The 21,728-nt window shown below is 32.4% G+C and overlaps 1 protein-coding gene across 3 annotated transcripts; it reads left to right on the forward strand.

Moving 5' to 3' along the window:
* The first annotated feature begins 5,581 nt into the window (after positions 1–5,581).
* LOC148599637 (uncharacterized) lies at positions 5,582–12,514 on the forward strand. Of its 3 annotated transcripts, none has more exons than XM_088558442.1 (4): positions 5,582–5,778; positions 7,612–7,704; positions 11,543–11,623; positions 12,389–12,514. In XM_088558442.1, the coding sequence occupies exons 1-4, from the start codon at positions 5,724–5,726 to the stop codon at positions 12,466–12,468; spliced, it is 309 nt and encodes a 102-aa protein (XP_088414568.1). In that variant the 5' UTR covers positions 5,582–5,723; the 3' UTR covers positions 12,469–12,514. The 3 variants fall into 3 exon arrangements, with proteins under 3 accessions (XP_088414568.1, XP_088414569.1, XP_088414570.1); XM_088558443.1 differs by having other exon boundaries at positions 5,586–5,778; positions 7,612–7,708; XM_088558444.1 differs by lacking the exon at positions 5,582–5,778 and adding an exon at positions 6,235–6,433 and having other exon boundaries at positions 7,612–7,708.
* The last annotated feature ends 9,214 nt before the right edge of the window (positions 12,515–21,728 follow it).

The following is a 21,728-nucleotide window of genomic DNA, read 5'->3' on the forward strand; positions in this document are numbered from 1 at the left end:
TGATAAATATTGATACTTTGGAGTGTTTTGAACAGCATTTTAATATTTAAAAAGTGTTCCGTGCCCTCAGTTGAACTTGTCCAAGACATTCATTATTGTCATTTTGGTATAAAATGTGTCCAAAATCATGAAATAAATTCAAACTATTTCAAAAGAGTTTTATTCCAAGGAAGACAACTCTCACAGGGTTAGCTGGTTATTGTTGATTTTAAAGCTTGTTATAAGATTTTAACCTTTCCCCTTTATGCCAGGTACCTTTGGTTCAAATAGTGTACAAATATGTAGAATATCATTCTACTCATAATGATCCCTACCTGATTCTTTGGTAGACTACTACTTAAATATTTTCTAAACAGGAAGGAGAGGCACATTTAAATAAGTCAGCTATTGTTTTGTCTGAGATTTAATCAAACATTAACTTTAATCCAGAATGTCGACCTGTTAAAACAATAGTGCTATTTAATTAGCGAGACAAATTTAATTGTTTATGATAATAATGAGTGTTTTATTGGCATTATCTACATTCTTTACAGAAAATCATCGTATAAAAAAGATGCATTGCAATAATATTTCATATGTACCATTATTGCAGATTCTATAACGTAATTTTATAGTCTGACCCTTAAGTTCTATTTTTAGTAAAGGTGGCCATGATTTTTGATGGATCAAAAATCTAAACATAATGTTTGTGGAAGATACCCCAAAGACATTCATACAAAGTCTGGTTCCAGTTGGTCAAATGGTATCAGAGAAGATTTTTGAAAGAAATAACATTAAAAATAGCAAAAAAGGTCGAAAAAGGGCAATAACTCCTAAATGGCTTAACAGATTGAAATGAAAATTTGAACACAGATAGCTCTTATCATGCCACACACTTTAACTGTTTAATTTGGCTACCTAACGGTTTTGGAGACATATGCAAAAAGTACAGTCTGACCCTTATGTTCTATTTTTAGTAACGGCAGCCAAGTCTTTTTGACGGATCAAAAATCTAAACATATTTTTTGGGCAAGCTTCCTCAAGAAACATTCATACTTAGTTTGATTCCAATTTGTCAAGTATGGTCAGATGACAAGATTTTTGGTAGAAATAACATTAAAAATAGCAAGAGAAAAAACGTCGAAAAAGGGCAGCAACTCCTAAATGGCTAGACAGATTAAAATGGAAATTTGACCACAAATATATCTCATCATGTTGAACACGTTTACCCAGTAAGAATTCGGCTTAACCTAACGCTTCTGGAGATATATTAAAAAAAACTAAAGTCTGACTCCTATCTTCAATTTTTAGTAACGGAAGCCATATTTTTTGACAAAACAAGAATCTAAACACAACTTTTGTGCAAGATACCCTAAGGAACAGCTGTTCAAAGTTTAATTAAAATCCTCTCAGTAGTTAAAGATGAGAAGAATTTTGCAAAATAGTTAACGGACGACGATGTCGACGACGATGGACGCCAAGTGATGGCAATAGCTATCAGTATAGTAACATCACATCTATCACAGTCTATGAATCTTTCATTTTATAGCTCATACGTTATCTAAAAGTGTTTAAAAGAAACCGTTATTTATACATGTAAGCGATAAGCAGTTCGCCGGAGAACTCATTGAACCAGGATATAGTATCCAAAGACTGGTGACATCGTTTCGTTACCTAGTTGATCGTTTTGTTGTATCCGTTTTCAGAATATTTGATGAACTACATTTGGGGTGCAGTTTCTCCTACATGTTTATAGAACATACAGTTCACCGGGCAGAACGGCAGATGGCTAGCAAGAAGTTTGTTTCTCCGTTTTTGTGTTTGTTTGTTTTGTTTTGTTTTTGTTTTGAGGGTATGGAGCTTGCTGATTTTTTCTGATTTAGGGGGCTAAATTGCTGCTTTTTAACTTGTCAGTTTATGTGTTCTTGAATGTGTATTTCTCTTGGGTTTTGCTTTTTTATTTCCTCACTGAACTGACAATTCGGTAATGTGGTTATACTCCATTTACTTTCACGAGCAATATGGACTATCTGACATTTGTTGATAAGAATTCAAAGAAGACAAATATTCACCTGAATCAATGAAAGCAGTTTATTGAAAATCAAATTATGATAATGAAATAAAAAAGTTGTGAATTAATAAAAATCTAGCTGATCTTAACAGTTGTTGATCCTAACTTGATAACCATAAATAGATATTTTTATGATAAACTTTTTCTATGTAAATATTGGGTTGCTGTCATGTGTGATTAAAATCTGTTTGAAAAAACACAGTTTTATGATTATCATACAACTACGATATAATTCCAGTATTTTGTATATCCTAATATACGTTCTTTCCGTTAGTCTGTATCACAATCCGTATCATTACTCTATATCGCATACCATGTACTGCACCCTTCCGGAACTACTCTTTCTTTATTATCGGACATCTCATTTCCTGCGATGAATTTATAGATAATTGTGAACTTTAAAGCGAAGGCATCAGAAAATATAGTTAATTAATGTCAAGAGACAGAAATACAACCAAAACTGTTCAAGAATAAATATGTAGTATAGCCAATTCGTATTTGCACTGCATCGATCTCACAAGCAGAAATGTTTGATTTGACAAAATATCAACAAATTAAACCATAACCTTCAAACAGTTAGGTAGACATAGATAAGTGTACATGTAAGTTTTCTTTTTTGCAAGATAGATGTCTCGAAAATCATTGTCACGTTGCTTTTTTTTACCTTCTTGATTAAAGAAATGCAATTGTAAAAATTTTGAAAGCTATACTTGTTTGTCAATTCTTTCCCAGAACCTGAAGTTTGAAATTAATAGTATCAAATGAAAAGTATCTGTGACATTAAAACTAAGAAAACATATCTACTATATATATTTTATTAACCACTTTTTTAGGAACCGACAGAAAACACTGTTCATGTCTTGATTCAGAAAACCTCTGCATAATATAACATATACCCTTTAAACATTGCAATTAATATATAATAAAAAGAAATAAATACTAAAATGACGTAGTATATACATTAACAGAAAATGAGATGTAAAATGAAAAAGTACCAACCATATAATACTTCACATTTCGGTATGTTGTACACGTTTTCCAAGGAGTAATCTACTATATCAAAATGTGGAATTAAAAATTGCAAAACATGCAACATTCTAATATCCGACTCTTTCTTCATTAGTATCCTTACGAACAAAACCTTTTTCAAACAAGTCAGGATGACTTAAATTGCAAATCGACAAACTTAATCTACGAATTAGAATAAACTTGTACGATCTAGTATATGTCGATGAAACACACGAATGCGCCGGAATTAATACCACCAAATTCCCGACAGTTAATCAAAATTATAATCAACAGGATCATTCAATCCTCTCTATGAAAGTGCGTATTTTTCAATGCTATATATGTTATACCTGATCTGATGCAAAAGAATGAATAGTTTAGCTAGATCCTTTACTGTCAGTCTATATAAATGGCATACTATCGTTAAAGAAACCTAGTTACGGGGATTTGATACATTGCATCTACTCCGAAGAGGATAAAGGATACTTCAGACACTGTGAAGTCAGTCTCATGCCTTGACCTTTTCGTAGATATCGATGGTAAAAAAAATATTGACCAAATTATACGACAAAGGTGATGACTTTTAATTCCGTGTTATCAAAAGTCCATTCATATGTGCATATATCCCTTCAGCACCTATGTATGGAGTTTTCATATCACAACTCATGCATTATGCCAGAGCTTTCCGGGCCTGCGCAGACGTTTTGTATCGCACAAGACTTCTTACAATTAGGCTAATGGAACAGTGTTATGTTGCTACAAGATTAAAATCATCACTACAGAAGTTGTATGGTCGTCATCGTAAACTCTTGCATCGGTACGGTGTATCCAACTGCACCACAAAAACTTACGCGTTATAGTTTTCATATCCTCTTTTGTCTACCCCGGACTTGAATTTTATGTGCAACTCGGCGGATGTTTCTAGAAAGGCCACTTACCTTACCGTTGCACCTGGCCCATGCTCTCAGTTTATAGTGGAGTCCGAGTGGCTTATTTACTTTTGGCAATTTTATGTTCTTTGTTGTGTTTGTATGTTTTCTATGTATAGTTGTTGTCCCTGGATTACATTCTTTCGATTTTCCGCTAGAATCTTTGTTCCCTTGTTTACTCTTTTATAAGCAGTATTATTATCAAATCCAAAGATCATCATCCTAAAAATTGTATTCAAGAAATTCTCAAATCCACAAGTATCGAAATGGAAAGCCAAAATTCCATAATGTACAAAACAAGGAATGAAGCTTTGGTATTTTATAATTTTTTGAATTTGTTATACTACAAAGTTCGATAAATGATATATGAAATGATCGTGGTAATACAAGTCTGACTACTGGTTTTGTCCACCAAAGTTCAAAGTTCATTAAGTTATTAAGTTCAAAATTACCAATCATATTATATTGCAAACTTCGACATGCTGTACACGTGATTCAAGCAGTTACCTCACATAAGCAGGATTAAATTCAAATAGAAAGGAAGATGTAAAAGTGCCAAGGTATGATTCCACATAAAATTCAAACAGATGATGTTCCATTTGTAATTTAATTTGCGTGCTTAAAATGTTGAATTATTTGATTTTAAATAATAGATAACATCAATAGTATAATATAATATAATATAATATAATATAATATAATATAATATATATATATATATCTTTGATATATTGGTTTTTATAATACTGATTTCGTCGTAAACCAATATCTTAAAAGTGCAGAAAAATATAATTGTAAAGAGAATAACATCTAGTAAAACAAGTAAAACTAATTAAAACAAATCCACAGTTATTTATTTGCTATATTTTTAAATTATTTTACATTGCCACCAATACTATTTGTGGAATGTTCACATGTTAACTTATATGAGTATCGCCACTACCTATAGAGAGTTCTAAGTTAAAACATATCTCAGATGGAAAATTACCAAAAAAAAAACAGAAAAAACTTCCGACAAAAAATTTAGAAGTTTATATTGAAAAGTACAGTACTTAAATCCATGTAGCAGGAGTTATTTTGTAATTGTAAATACTAACATAAAAACAAACAGATCTCTTGTTAGTTGAATGTCGAAGTGAAAACTACGACACGAAACCGCACAAAATTAGTTCGCAACCAACAGTTATATCTTCATTTATAATACATAGATTACTGTGGAAACAGTATAAGATATCAGGTAATATGCCTTCCTTTGGTGTCTATTCAAAGGTTGTCAAATACAACATATGCACCTGTAAAATGTTGAAAAAGATGAACTACTTGCAAATGGGTTTTATCTTTCCACCAGTCTATCATTTAGAATCTAGAAACTAGATACTGCATATAATACATGCTATTTGTTTTAAGAAAATATGTGAAAATATGAATGATGCAAATTGAAGAGTATCTAAACATCTAGCGGTTACGTTACAGACGTTAAAAGTCCGTGGTTATAAGCTCCCCATTGAACACACAAAATAATAAGACATTTCTTTTGAAGAAAGATGGTGGAGATTGTGATTTTATCAGCTTGTCTATCTTTGTTTAAGTAGATGCAAGCAGTGAAAATTGTCCGCATCGTGTCAAAACTGTCGAACTGCACAGACATTAGCCATAGATATCCGTCTCTGGGGCTCTGGAAAAAAAATAACCGTTTGATTGTTCTCTTTGTTTATTGCGAGGCTTCATGCTTTCTTATGTTTGAAAGAAGGCTAAGAGGAATTTATAATAAAGGAAACATATTAAAGGAAGGTAAGAATTCATTTTTAAGTGCACACAAAATATACGGAATAATTTGGTTTAACCATCGTTTAAAAGAATCCATCAAAATAAAATGGAGATACAAAATTAGAAACATGAATACTAAATAAGTGCAAGATAGCCATAATAAAATAAAAAGGAACTAAATGCAAAGTAAAACGAAGAAAAAAAAGGGGGTCCAAATTTTCGAGCGAACAGCCCTTGTCGGGGTCTAATAGCACTAGCCGTAAGGAATAAAAGAAAACGTTTCCATCAACAAAGCAAAATCGTAAGAATCCTTTGACCATGGTCAGCATGTTTCTAAATGTCAAATCATTTTCCTCTTTATTACATTTACCATCTGTTCGCACTGTAACTTTTTTGTTTGTTCCGTACATACGTTTAAGTGAAAAGATTTGTTTGAATTAGCCAAAATGTTGAAAAAAAAATGAAATATAGTATTTATTTCGGTATGCTGGTTACGTGTTTCAATGAAAGAGCAATCAAGGGAACCAAGGTTATAGTGGTAATCAAAAGAATGACAAAGACCAGACATGGAAAACAGACACACACAACAAAGAACAAAAGCCTTTCATCAGCAACAGCATCTTAAGGACCAAAACCATAAGAAAATTGAAATATACAACAAAACAAAGTTTTACTAAAGGTACTTATAATCGATCAAATTAAAAACAAGGCTAGACTCCAGTACCAACAACATCTACCCTGTGCAAGAGTAATCAAAGGAACCAAGGTTATAGCGGTAATCAAAAGAATTCAATCCAGGGACAAATACCAGATATGGAAAACAGACACACACAACAAAGAACATAAAGTAACTAAAATCATACATACAAAGTAAAAAAAAGCAAATAAGCAACTTGGACTCCACTAAAAACTGGGAGCATGAACCAGGTGCACCGGTAGGGTAAGCATCCTCTGCTGTTCTAGAAACACCCGCCGAGTTGCCCATAAAAAGTCAAGTACGGAGTAGACAAACGAGGAAAGGAAAACAATAACCCGTTCAATAAATCAGTTTTCATGGTGCAGATGGATACACTATAACGATCCACGATCCATGATGACGTGCATACAACTTCTGTAGAGATGACTTTCATCTTGTAGCAACATAACCCTGTTCCAGAAGCCTATTTGTTAGATTTCTAGCGCGATACAAAAAGTTTGCGTAGTTTCGGCAAGCTCTGGTATAACGTATGAGTTGTGATATGAATACTCCATACGCAGGTACTGAAGAGATCTTGCCACAGATGAAAGAAAAGTTGACAATTCTGAATGAAAAGTCATCACGTTTGTCGTAAAATGTGGTCAATAGTTTTCCTTTAGCATCGATTTCTAAGTGTAGGTCAAGATATGAGGCTGACCTTACAGTGTCTGTAGTATCCTTTATCTCAAGTTCTTTTGGGTAGATGTGATGTATCAAATCCCCGAAATTAGGATTGTTTAAAAATAATACGTCATTTATATAGCGGAAACTGAGATTAAAGGATCTAGCCAAACGATATTCTTTCTTTCTGATCAAATCAGCTATAAAGTCAGCCTCATAAGAGTGAAGGAATAGGTCAGCAAGTAAAGGAACACAATTTGTTTCCATTATAATGCCGACCGTTTGTTGAAAAATACGTCCACCACACTGGACAAATATGTCGATTAAAACATTTTCCTCTGTGTATTTGGTAGATTATTTGGAATTATCTCTTACAAAGTATGAGGAATCTCTACCAAGAACTATATGGAATGAATCCTCAGTGTTTAAGGAAATATGAAGATACCGTACAAAACGAAACAGAAAACTATAAACAGATATGATGAAATTTATAATTTTAGGTACTGTAGTTAACCCTTATCGCACAAACAATGTCTGTAGCAAAGGAAAAAAGAGACAAGAAGATCGACAAAGCTACGAATCGCGCCGAAGACGTGGGTAATGTTTGACTTTTAACATACCAAACATCTATATTAATAGTTGTTTTTATTGCTCCTGTTTGATCTCGGTCATGCTAATTACTAAATCCTGCTTATGTCTTGTGAAAAGTGTTAAAACTTTTACACCAGCGCTAAAAATGTAACGAATTAGTAAAACGATACAGGGAGTGGTTCTTTATAGAAAACCTTTTAGATTTATGTATATGTAAACGCAGTAAGAATCCTTGAAAAATATACCATACGAATGGTCTACTTTAAGTACTCCATACCGTTTACAGAGAAAATGTCCCTAGATTCCAGGCCTTGGGCTGCAAAATCATACATCTGCAACAATGATATAAAAAATGTAGGCATTTTTTCCAATCCCTGCTGTAGTTCCGTGATTGAGGTGAATATTATCAATAAAGGTCAACGTCGCCAACGTAGTTATGAACATATACATTATACTAGTCACCATCCATCTTTGTACAACATCGTCTACGGTCGTACATGAATCAAGGCTAGATATTCGTCACTATACTATGCACGAAACTACAGGCCTTACCTCTTTTAAGATTATGCTCATTTAATAAGAAATCTTTGGCCATATCTGCATCTGAACAATATTCGCTTTGATACAAATTGATTGCCAATATTGCCAATTACAGACTATAGAGACCTGTTGGTGTAACAAAAATGAATAAGTGAGACATTCATTCTTAAAAGTAAGCTTTGCTAACAAAGGTCTAGGTGCCAAAAATTTCGGTAATAACACAATAAAAAATCACGGGATTCTCGACCTCCGTATTTAAGGATCAGTCGGTTCCACTCATATCCTACACCTACATTAAACCAGTTGCATCCACAATTTTTAATCTTAAAAAGAAAATGCCGACTTTAAATCCAGACTACCTGACTGTGTCCTTTAATTATATTCCAGCTAGACATGTCATCACTGGCGACCTATTTAATTAGCATCTTTAATAATGTTGCTTTTAAAGACATCCTTACAAATTTTCTTAAATACCATGAACACCAGCACATCAACTGAAAACATGATATTAAAATTTTGATGGATGCCGTTGGGACGTACATAAAGAAATAGATTAGAAAAAGAAGAAGACGAGACACTTTGAAATTGGACAACTTTTATAAAGTCTTTGATACTTTTCCGAATTCGGCGACTAAGAATGTCAATGAGTTTCCAAAACCAACTCTAATTTTAATAATCAAGAAAATTTTGTAGGATCTTTATGATTATTTCGTCGTCGTTTCAGCAAGCAAAGCTCCTAACAACATAGTATTTGTGTAGAAATGACACTATATTGCCTTAAGGAAATGGGTATTGACAGTTCTTCGCAACTCAACATACTCACAAGTAGTATACCCAAGTAAGACACAATGAACAATCACATGTCTATATTTCACGTTCTTTGGTGTTACTATAAATAATGATGATATATCTATCCCTATTTTTTATTCGATACCAAAGCTTGAGTGGCGTCACTCAGAATGCGGATTCTCAAGAATTCAAAAACCTTACGAACATATTCGCATTTTTCCTCCACTAGCCTTAATTTTGAAGCTGTGCACAAAATTTTGGTTTGTATACAATGTATACCACAAAGCCACATAACAAGCTCAAGTCAGTTCCATGTGATCTTATTTACCAAGGTTTTTATACAAGGCAGGGGACTAATATATGTGCCTATTTAGTATAAGCAGAGAAAATGCTTATTTCATGAGTGAAATAAACACTGATTCTGACAATAAGTACTCCAAGTATGATGTTGTTAAAACTTTAGAATTTCAGTCTTTTTTTACGTGTATTCACCTGCGTATGGAGTTTTCATATCACAACTCATACGTTATGTTAGAGCTTGCCGTAATTAAAACTTTTGTATCGCGCTAGACGTCTTACAACTAGACTAGCGGAACATGGTTATGTTGCTACAAATTTTAAGTCATCATGAACTCGTTCGTTGATTGTTACGATGCATTCATCTGCACCATGAAAACTGATTGGTTCAGCATATCATAGTTTTCCATTTCTCTTTCGTCTACCCTGGATTTAACTTTTTATGAGCATCTTGGCGAGTGTTCCTAGAAAAGCAAAGGACGCTTACTCCAACGGTTAACCTGGTCAATGCTCCCAGTTTGAGTCCGCATTGTTCATTTATTTCGTTATTTTGTATGTATTATTTTGGTTATTTCATGTTCTTTATGGTATGTGCGGATTTTCCATGTCTGGCCTTTTCCCTGGATTACTTTCATTTGATTTTAACTTGAATCCTGGTTCCTTTGGTTACTCTTCCAGCGAACAATCGGGAAAAAAATTGAATGAATTGTGCACCACTCTTGACAGATATGTTTCTGCACTCCTACGAAACCTGTATTTTACAAAGGCTTCTGCAAAAAAAAAAGAAGCGAATGGTCAAGTCCTTTTATTCATGTTTCCTGTGTTTATATTGTCTTTGTATAATCCTAGTACCAGGATTTTTTTACATTTGTTCTACCCAAATGAACTTGAAATTATTCAAATTTGACACATCTTCGTCTGTCTCATACGTAGACCTTGCCTTGCTCATAGATAATACAGGTAGTTTTAATTCGAAATTCATGACCAAAGTGATGATTTAGACTTCCCAATAGTCACCTTACCTTTCTTCGTGGCAATATACCAACATCTCCAGTACATATTTCACAGTTGAAACAATTCTGTCGAGTCTGTGAATCTGTACACGGACAGTTCTTAAATTTTGTGGTCGACATCACAATTTGTTGGAAGTTTCACATATTAGACAAGATATATTCAATTAGATTCATCGTCTTACTGGATAGGCCTAACTAACTAACTTGAAACATATTTCCTGCAGTAATAAAGCTCCTTTGACACAATTCAAAGAAGCGAGATCATAGGAGTCACTACGGTTCTTTATTAAAATAATGTATTAATATTATTGTGCGACTGCATTGAAATTACTCTGAGGAATGTTTGTCGAGTTTTAGAATGGCGTATGTGTAAATTTACTTTATCCTTTACCGGAAGTTGATATTTTATATTGATTATTTTGAAATCATAGGACACTTCAATTTGATAATGGATGTGCTTTTGTTTCAATGCATTGGCTTATCATTTTCAATACGATTTTACTTTGAGTTTTAGTCTATACAGAATTAAATATTATATTGTGAAAATAAGTTCTTTATTTGATGTACACGAATATCCATAACGCAGTACATCCATCGATAATTTATAATTATGAAATTAAATAAAACAAGAAATACATGTTCAGGCAATAAATTCTGAATTTCTACAATAAGAATAGTTTAAAGATGTTGGGAGTCTTTTTGATGAACCTTGTTACTTTAAGAAGCTTTTGATCTTGCATTCTTAGGTTTATTCAATATGAACTATTGACAATTAGTCGAAAAGAACAATTTAATTAGAGTTCTCACTGTACGTTCTACCCATAACCATGAACAACTAGAAAGCTTCTATTTTTGGAAGAAAGTTTTTTTTATATACAAGATCACTCACCCTTTGTCTCATATTATCATACCAATATTTCTATAATTGAGCAAAATAGAAATCTAAGGGCTATCATAGTTTAAGAAGGTAGAGCTACGGTAATGGACATAAGTCTTGAAATCAGCGACATGTTTGTATCATATTCAATTTCACCAAGGTCTACCGAGCTTTCATTTGAAATAGAATAAAACCAGTCCAAGTTACTTTGATGCTTACACGATATTGATGTAAAATGTTGAATACAAACGTCCCAATGATTTGTAAGAGCTATGTCCCTTAACCTAGGACTACCTCCTTAGTATACTGATATATCTTTGATAGGAGAAGAAAATCTTCAAAATGCAATAGGGGAGGATAGTGGAGGCATTCCAACAGATGTTTTATGGAAGATATTTTGCTGCTGTGAGTTCAGTTTTACGAAAAAGAGACATGTGTTGTATATTGCTGTTGGAAAGTTAAAATCATGCAAACCAAAAATAATAGGAAACATATTAATAATACATCAAAAGACAAAATAAAACCAAAGTAAAACCATAATCATCATATGACGCGAATTTCAAATCAGATGAATTTCAAATAGACTTATTTTGCTTTATGTTGCAATATGTTTCAAGTTGGAATGCTGCTATGTAGCATTAAATTTATCACATCAAAATTACATGTTGAATGGTAGTTATATTTATGACCGATGTTTAATACAAGATAATATAACTTCGTTCTGTGAACAGATAATCGAAGACATCGTTAATACTCTGTTGTGAACAAAAACATTTATACACTCTTGATTTTTTTCTACGGTACTTCAAAAGTTTTAAAGAATGACAAAACACTGTTATAAGTAATCATTCTGGATAACAAAGACTCAAGCTATGTCAAAGGTAGCACAGAGATATAATGAAATATGGATTAGAAAAAAAGATTCATTTGAATAGATAGAATACGTGCACTGGGAAAAATACAAAACAGCATTGTAAATTTCAGAAATAATTTTGTATTTGTAGTTCAGACACACATATGTCGTTTCTGACATTAAAACATACCAATAATCTTATACTATGTGTTGTGCAGACCTGCTATCAATGTAAACGAACAATATCTCAATGCTCTTAATCCGTAAAAGTAAGATTTTTTTAAGGTATACAATATACAACTCTCTGTGTTTTTCAGGTTGTAAAGAGTCTACTAAAGTTGCCGTTGATAAGGCTGTCGATAAAGTAGATGAAAAGAAAAAAACATCAAAATTTTAAGAAATATGACACTGTGAATACAAACAATTAAATATTGAACCTATTATTTCTGTAATTAATTATTTTACTGAAATTGTTAAATCCTAAATCAAATAACCTGAATTTTGAAATTTTCACAAGTTACTTACTTTAAGGAGGTAGACCTAGGATAAGGGAAATAACTCATGAAGTAAGTAATATGTTTGTATCATATTCAATTTCACCATAGCCTGCCAAGCTTTCATTTGAAACCGAATGAAATCAGTCCAGGTTACTATGATGCGTACATAATATTGATGTAGAATGCCGAATACAAACGTTCCAATGATCTTTATGAGTTGTGTCCCATACCCTAGGTCTACCTCCTTAAGACATACCTGACTTAACAAATCAGAAATCATTTATTTCACTTAACATTGTCGCTGGGAATATCCATCTGCCTCATGAAAACTGATTTGTTCTACGTGTCAAAGTTTTCCTTTCCTCCTTCGTCTCCCGACTTGACCTTTTAGAGAAACTCGTTGGGTATCTCTAGAAAAGTAGAGGACGCTTACCCTACCAGTGCACCTTATCCATGTTCCCAGTTTTTAGTGGAGTCCGAGTTGCTCATTTGCTATTGTTGCTTTGTGTGTATGAGTTTAGTTACTTTGTGTTCTTTGTTGTGTATGCCTGTTTTCCATGTCTGGTATTTGGCCCTAGATTGCATTCTTTTGATTACCGCTATAACCTCCCTGAAATGATCAAATTTATAAATAATATTGCCTGTACACATTTTAATTGGAATGCTTGAAGAAATAACTTATTGCTCGAAAGTACTACTATAAGAGCTAGTGTTTCTCGTTAAAATTATAATCTTGTAATGAACCTGTTGATTACCTCAGCACCACCTAAGGGGTATGTTTAATATATGTACAGTTCTGCCTAAAAAAAAACTTAGTTAAATCAGTATGGATAATGCACAACATTAAACACTTAAGATTTCATTCGTTTACTTTTATATATATCTACCGGTCCATATATGTTATATGGACAGGGAGGAAATTATATGGTCCGCCTAAATTTCCAATTAAAAAAGTGATTTCATAACTCAAGAACTCGTTTTCTTTATTTTCCTTTCATAGAAATAAATGAGTCAGAGTAAATTCTATGTATGGAGTATAATAAAACAAACATGATACCTTGGGTCTAATTGCAGTATAGACCTGTTGGTGGCCATGATACCTTGGGTCTAATTGCAGTATAGACCTGTTGGTGGCCAAAAAAAATCACACTTCGGTCCATTTACATTTTGTTTAGGCGACCGACCGATCCATATAATGCCATATGACTCTCGGTACCATGAACTATTTACTGCATATTAAATAACATTTGTATAACTATGATTAATTACAAAACCTTTACGCAGTTCTTTCGATCATATCTATAGCATTTAGACAATAATAGAGCCAAATGTGTACATTCCGCTTAATTGGCGAAAAACACCTGATTTCTTCAAATTGTTCTATGTAAGAAATCTTCGCAACATACGTCAACAAATAAAATATTTCAATCCTAAAAGCCTATTGATTTTGGACAATTTTTTTTTACAAAATTTGTTTTAAAGAATATTGCTCATATGAAGGGTAATAACAAAACTAACTCACAGTCAAAATCTAGGTAATAGTCAATTTGAATAGTCATAAAAAAAGTCCGTATAAGAGATGATATTATCAGGATAAAAACCCTGACATGTTCGTATCGAAAATTCACCGGCAAACCTCCAAATTTTGAAAGACATCAATGCAATTTGCATGGCAACGATACTTTTTGACGTCACTTTGATACGTAAATGTCGTAACAGCTCGTAAATATGTTGTTTGTGCATTTGTCTTCTTTTTCACACAAACAAATGTCAATAGGTCTTTTAGCGGGTAAGCAACATTTTTTGTCAATTTATAAATTCTCATGTATATGTCTAAATACCTAATTATTACTTTTTTTTTGGTCCAATTAATGGATCGGTACACAAAATCATTTACTGACATTTTCACTCCGGTGGAATTGTTGTCTCTTTGACACAGACATTATACCTATTCTTGTTATACTAAATGTTGATTCAACTACTTTACACACTGACATTTTCGGGGCTGCTTTATTGTTTTGCTATTTTTGAGGTAGTCGTGACTACATTTTTGTTCATCGAAGAAGAGGAACGATATCAAATTTAAATTGATGGTATTAATGATTGATCGCAAATGAATAAAGCTGGTGCAAAATTTTCGATTTGTTATATGGAAAGTACTGTACTAAATGTGATATGTTTATTTTAATCGTGTTTTAATTTTGTGCCAACTGTATCGTGGATATTTGTTATAGATGTGAAAGAAATGATGATTGTTTTACTCTTTTGCTCAGATTCTGTGCATGAACCTTACAACTTTGAAGATTCTTTTGAGTTTCTTTAGAGTATCATACCGAAGGTTCAAACTTTCTTTTGTCTACTGGTACAACGTACAAGTCGCAAAATAGAACTACTTTCAAAGACATAGCGTATCCTTTCTTTAACTTTATTTAGATCAAAATATACGTATGCGTTCATACAAAAAACAATTGCTTCCTTGTGATACGTATATATTTAAAAGTTCATTTATGTAAATAATACCCAATTGTACCTGTAAATCCTTTTTGATTATCCGAAACGGATACGAAACAAAAACGAGTTTGACGAGAATCAATAACTTATTAAAATCGTCAATACTTTGACTGCCGATATAAATAACAATTTGTTAAAAGTGGAAAACAAACCCTGATTTGGAAGCCAAAATAAGTATGAACAGACAGAAAGAATGTGGCTTGGTCTGATGACGCGCACCAGTGTTGCAAATCATTTCCAAATGGTAAGAGTTACAATCTCAAGATTAGTGACTATTCCGGGACAAACTGGCCTAACAAATGAAGGCCAAAAGGTTAGAACATCAGAGCAAGCAAAGTTTCTCTCGTGTGTGCGCAACCAAATATTGAATGTGTGAATAAATACCTGCCGTCGATTTCACAAAAAGTCGAAAATGTAAAGTTGATCGTAAGTAATGAGTCACAACCTAAAATAGCATTGTGACGTCATAATTTACGATCAATTTTACACTTACGACTTTTTGTGAAATCGACACTTGAGTAATATATAATCATCTTGACAACATTATTTTGGTAAAAGTAATCCTGCGGTTTTATTTCGGAAATTGATTCTAATGTATTTTTTTAATTATCATATTAAGTCTATATATAAATGATCAAGTTAAAAGTTCTATCTAGAGCCATTGACGTGTTTATTCAAGGCATTTGAATTTACAAAAACAAATTTAGTCGACGTTTCTGCTCTGCTATGTATGACATCATCACCTGAATTATGTCAAACGCGCTAGACCACGTCATCAATAGATGATACATGTACTTCCTCAGAAGTAAATTTAGAATGTAAACATATGCACGACAAGTATACATAAATATATATAAGAAAGGACAAGCTCTGGCTGTATTAGGTAAGAGAGTGACGGGTCTGAAATGGTATGTTGGATTGTCTAATTCATTTCTAAATTTAGGCGGTGAATTGGAAGAACAATTGCTGAACAATTATTCATTTTGGGATAATTCTTTAGATATTATGTTGTTTATAAAAGAAGTCTGGAGGGAAATTAAATCAACACATTTACCTTAAAAACCTAAAACCCATTTGCAATTTTTTTTTTCTTTTCCTTTTTTTTTTTTTTTTTTTTTTGGTTTAGATGAATTCGATGAATCGCCACAGAGATTAAACTTAAACATGTAAACAAAAGAAACGGTACACATTAATTAAATCAATATTTTATCGTTTAGTGAAAAATAAAAACAAACCGTTAAAATATGTATTTTAAAGTATTCTACGTAACAGAGTTACAAAAGATAACGTGTCATGCTTGACGAAATACGGATAGTAAAAATGTATTTATACATATTTCCATAGTATCCGTTTCGGATTTGTTTTCCTTTTTTAGAAAAGTGGATGAATAGATACCTTTTGATTTTGAATAAAGATATTTTATCTATTGAATCTTTATTTTGATAAAAATAAAAATTTATGAAAAAGAAAATTGCATTTTAAATTTCTATTCCTTTCTTCACTTTAATGCATTGTTTAAAACTATTCTTTTTTTATGTTTTCGTTTAATTACTATTGAACTATGTTTTCATTTTCAATGGGAACCGAATTGTCATCATTTACATCAGCGATGTCATAGCCCAAAACAAAATAAATAGGTATCGCCTAGACCATGATTCACCTGTATTTTTTTTTTGTATACCTTTTTCTCATGGTGCTGGACATATTTCGAAAAATCGGCGATAAGAAATGTTCACGGTCTTGGGATGCTTCCTTTATCTTGCGTAGATTATTACTATCTATCAAATAAACTCGTTTACTAAATGAAATAAAATACATCACGAATATGCAGCTTAAAGCAAAGAGGTTGAAGGATTTGAATACACCCTTATTTTGAGATTAAATTTGGTAATGTTCAGCTATGAAATGTTAAAATTTTAAAACCTAACTGAAATGCTCCCAATAACCAAGAATTGCATACAAGCTCACTACTTAAAAAACCACCGGTAGTGATTTTGGCAATAGTCCCTAGTCTAGTTTCAAATTTATCGTCAACTCAATTTTTAACCAATAAGATCATTTGAAATTGAAGATTTTAAGAGAAAAAAGGATTTGAAGAAATGTTCAACTTGATGATTTTTCCCTTGAAACCCAGATCAGAACTAGATACATTCTTTACAAAAAGTAATCAAGGGAACCAAGGTTATAGCGGTAATCAAAAGAATGTAATTCAGGGACAAAGACCCGACATGGAAAACTGACTTACACAACAAAGAACATACAGTAACTAAAATCATACATACAAAGTAAGAAAAGCAAATGAGCAACTCGGACTTCACTAAAAACTGGTAGCATGGACCAGGTGCACCTGTTCAAAAAGCCAATTTGTTAGAGTTCTAGTGCGATACAAAACGTCTGCGTAGTTTCGGCAAGCTCTGGCATAACGTATGAGTTGTGATATGAACACGCCATACGCAGAAGCCGAAAGGATGTTGCCACAGATGAAAGGAAAGTTGACAATTCTGAATGAAAAGTCATCACCTTTGTCGTAAAGTTTGGTCAATAGTTTTCTTTTACCATCGATTTCTAAGTGTAGGTCAAGATATGCGGCTGACTTCACAGTGCCTGTAGTATCATTTATCTCAAGTTCTTTTGGGTAGATACGATGTATCAAATCCCCGAAATTAGGATTTTTTAAAGATAATACGTCATCTATTTAGCGGAAACTGAGATTGAAAGATCTAGCCAAACGATATTCTTTCTTTCTGATCAAATCAGCTATAAATTCAGCCTCATAAGAGTGAAGGAATAGGTCAGTAAGTAAAGAAAACAATTTGTTCCCATTGGAATGCCGACCGTTTGTTGAAAAACACGTCCACCACACTGGACAAACATGTTGTCGATTGAAAATATACGATATTATCTCATCTGAACAAAAATACTATTTTGTTTGTTTAATTTCTAAATGTTTGTACATGGGGTCAATGTGGATGTTGCAATGGCTATCGGGAAAAGTGAAGACGGAGATGCATAGGCAGCAAGCTAAAGAGGAATGAAAAGATCGACAAAGGCTGGGAAAGTTGAAAGTGCCAAATCAACTAAATGTATTAAAAGCCAGAGACATTTTGATATCGAGACGAAAAAGCTGCAATATGTTGATTGCTTGAATGTCATGAGTTCATTAATGACCATCTGTTTTACTAAGTAATTACGATAACATGCAAGAATCATAGTTGAGGTATGTTTTAATTTTTTCCCACAATTAACGCATCCGGAACGTATGATACATATACGAACTACTTTGACACTTGTAAATGAGATATAGGACTCATATATTCCTTGAATATTATTTTTCTCACTGATATTGAAAGAGTAATCAAGTGAACCAAGGCCATAGCGGTAATCAAAAGAATGTAATCCAGGGACAAAAACCAGATATGGAAAACAGACATATACCACAAAGAACATAAAGTAACTAAAATCATACATACAAAGTAACAAAAGAAAATGAGCAACTCTGACGCCACTAAAAACTGGGAGCATGGACCAGGTGCACCGGTAGGGTAAGCGTCCTCTGCTTTTCTAGAAACACCCGCCGAGTTGCTCATAAAAAGTCAAGTCCGGGGTAGACAAACGAGGAAAGGAAAACATTAGATAGATACATTTTCATTAAATAATGTCTAGATAGATAGCAAGAAATACCAAGTTTTTAAGTATTTGGATAAGTCTTCTTTCATTGAAAGACAGTTTATTTCTTTTAATTTGATTTCGTTAATAGGAATTAAATGATTTTTATCTATTAATCGAGTGATTTTTTTTTCCGACGCAGTCGGTAAAGTTTTGCTTTATACCCTATTAAAACGCAAGTCAACTGATGGCAATTCCGATTGGCCAAATACTGATAACTTAGTGGCGTTCGAAACAAAACTGTACAGAAAATTTGAGATTACGTGTCATGTGTTATTTTCTTGAAAGAAATGTGGAAACTTAGAATTTAACAGAACAAAATTTTACTGCGGCGGCCTTCTTTTTAAAAAAAGATAGTACTTGTTTTACTGTACCGTTCAGAATTTGGAATTGGTAATAAGAGATTTGAAGAAAAAAATATTATAAAATTATAACAGAAATGTGGAATGGGGTATGCGTGAATAAAAAAATGGTAGTCAGTCTAACCGAAATTGCGAATAAAAAAACTTCTTAGTTGCACTTTTTTCATAAGTTTATATTCAATTATAATGCAGTTGTGACATATACCAGATGACATCATTGTAAACTTAAACAATTCAGTTTTGAACATTCTTGAATTTATATTTGAATCAATTTCTACCAGAATACTAAAAAGAAATTCAACTGAACTACCATTTTAAGTAGGGAAATTCGCTTGTGATATCGGTGCTTGTGTGAGACATATCTGTTAAAGCTGCATTAGCTTCCAACTTTGTTCCGTTTTTATTCTACTGAATTTTGCTGATTCAGTTAAATAACTTTGTAGTAATGCAAGTAAAGCAATAAATGTCGATAATACCTACAGCGTATTCTGAAAACAACGGGTTTTTTTTTCCAGAGAAGATCGATAGCTCTTATCTTATTATTTTTCGCCATTACTTCAGAAGATTGTCGACAGGATATACAACTGGGTTAAATACTTTAAACTTGGGAAAAAATAACAATAACGAACACACAGGTAAGCACGTGGCCTTTTTTTTTTCAATTCATTACTCTATTTCTCGATATTGTTTTCAAATAAATAATGACCATATTTGTGCCACATTATATCACAATACGTATAAAGGATTCCTACGTTATTTTCGAACTTTTTTTACAGCTTGAGATCTTCGTTCTTCCTTGACGTTGAATAACCACTTCCACTTTACAATCAGTTCTGTTATTAAAGAAGCGACCCTTACAGCATATGCGAGGATTAAGGTCACCAGAAGTCACATTATCTAGGTCGATTTCTTGTCTTGCAAGCCAATATATATATATTTTACTATATATATATATGATGAAATATGTTGATAGTAAAATGAAAATGCTTATATTTTGGTAAATAAAGTCATACAAACATAGGGGTATATTTGGTCTTTGTAACTCACCAAACAAAATCAGTCGGTGTATAAGTTTGTTTTATTTTATCAATCATATACTTTTATCATTTTGTATAAAATACTTCATTACCAATTTGTGAAGTGTTAAATATAGCTAAAAAATATATTCACTTGCAGGTATTAATCGGTAGTCGATTTCTTCCAGTATTTCCTTTTTTCATTGTTTTTGTATCTTTTCTTAGAGGTAATTAATATAACTACAGTATGTCTTTTTATTTGTTTCAATATGAAGTACGTTTACAAAAAGACGAACAGGTCGACTACATCACCAGAAGAAACTGTAATTGGTTTGACAGGCTAATTGGTCACAACGTATTTATATAAAAATATGACACTGATAAACTGCAAACGTTAGAGTTGTAAGACTGAATTTAGAAGTTTATAACGACGGAAAATTCTGTCAAAATGGTAGTGTGAAAACATAAAATAATTTGAATTGTTGTCAAGATACACATGTAACGATTTGTTTAAAAAAAGAAAACATTTAGGGGATATGATACTTTATACAAATATAGACATTGACTTTCATCGAACCAAAATTCTTTTTACATAAGGCTTTTTATTTATTCTCCGCGGTGTATATATTACTCACATGTACGAAATGTGTCGCAAATAAAATTGCTGTATATATTTGTAGAGATATAAATTTAAAGCAAATGTATTTTAACCAACGAAGAAACATAATGATCGATTAGAAATAGGATGCATGTTAGGAAACATGATATTCGATGCCATTTAAGCCTGGTAATAATTTACACATAAATTTCTGCAACCGTTCTATCTTAAAGTCAGAGTTGTCTGTTCTTTATTTGTTGGTGTTTCCCTGTTTACAAAAACTAAAATATGTTATGGTTCACATACCTAATTGAAAAGAATGTTCTAATTCTACTGTTGATGCTAACGATATCAAATTAAATGTTGATAAAAAAATTAAATTTTATAAACAAACATTTTGAGGAAACGATAGATAACCTTCGACGAATTTTAGACACGAAATGTAGCGGTAAGTTATGGTTGGTTTGGTCAAATTATCCACAACTGAAAATCATCTGATGTGCATTTCAATTCAATTTCACTTGAAAGAAAAACACTTATAAGAGAGCACAGTTAGTTCAATTATTAGTTAGATTTAATTTTCTTTTCCATCGTTGTATTTTTTATTCTTAATTGTAGTTTATTGTCCTGGGGGTGTTTTTTTTAATACTAGAAAGCACATTCGTTCCATCTGAATATTTTTTTTCAAAAATAACCAAAAAAGATAACTGGAACAGTTATTCTCCTCCCAAATCACACTAATTCCTATTGCGAATGGACGAACTGGACAGTTCGAGTGTTCAAGAAATCGAAGTTCCAGAAATCCAAGGTTATTTATATTGATTATATAGGAGACAAAATTGGTACTTCAAATTGTGTTTGAGAAATCTAAGGTGTTCAAGTCATCCGAGTTCGAGCGAGTTTTTTTACCTATGATAACTTATTTTTTTAAATATTTTAGCACATTTTCTGCGTACTATAAATAATGACTAAACTTTGACCATTAACCTTTTTAGTGTAATATGTTG

This window comes from Perna viridis, chromosome 13 (genome assembly GCF_037379345.1).
Source record: "Perna viridis isolate PV_CMFRI_1.1 ecotype Kerala chromosome 13, ASM3737934v1, whole genome shotgun sequence".
NCBI lineage: Eukaryota > Metazoa > Mollusca > Bivalvia > Mytilida > Mytilidae > Perna > Perna viridis.

Excerpts from the sequence above, each read along its gene's own strand:
- LOC148599637 (XM_088558442.1), top strand. The coding sequence starts at position 5,724 with ATGTTTGAAAGAAGGCTAAGAGGAATTTATAATAAAGGAAACATATTA. Across the intron at positions 7,705-11,542 it reads CTACGAATCGCGCCGAAGAC|GAGAAGAAAATCTTCAAAAT; the intron begins GTGGGTAATGTT and ends TATCTTTGATAG. Across the intron at positions 11,624-12,388 it reads ATGGAAGATATTTTGCTGCT|GTTGTAAAGAGTCTACTAAA; the intron begins GTGAGTTCAGTT and ends TGTGTTTTTCAG.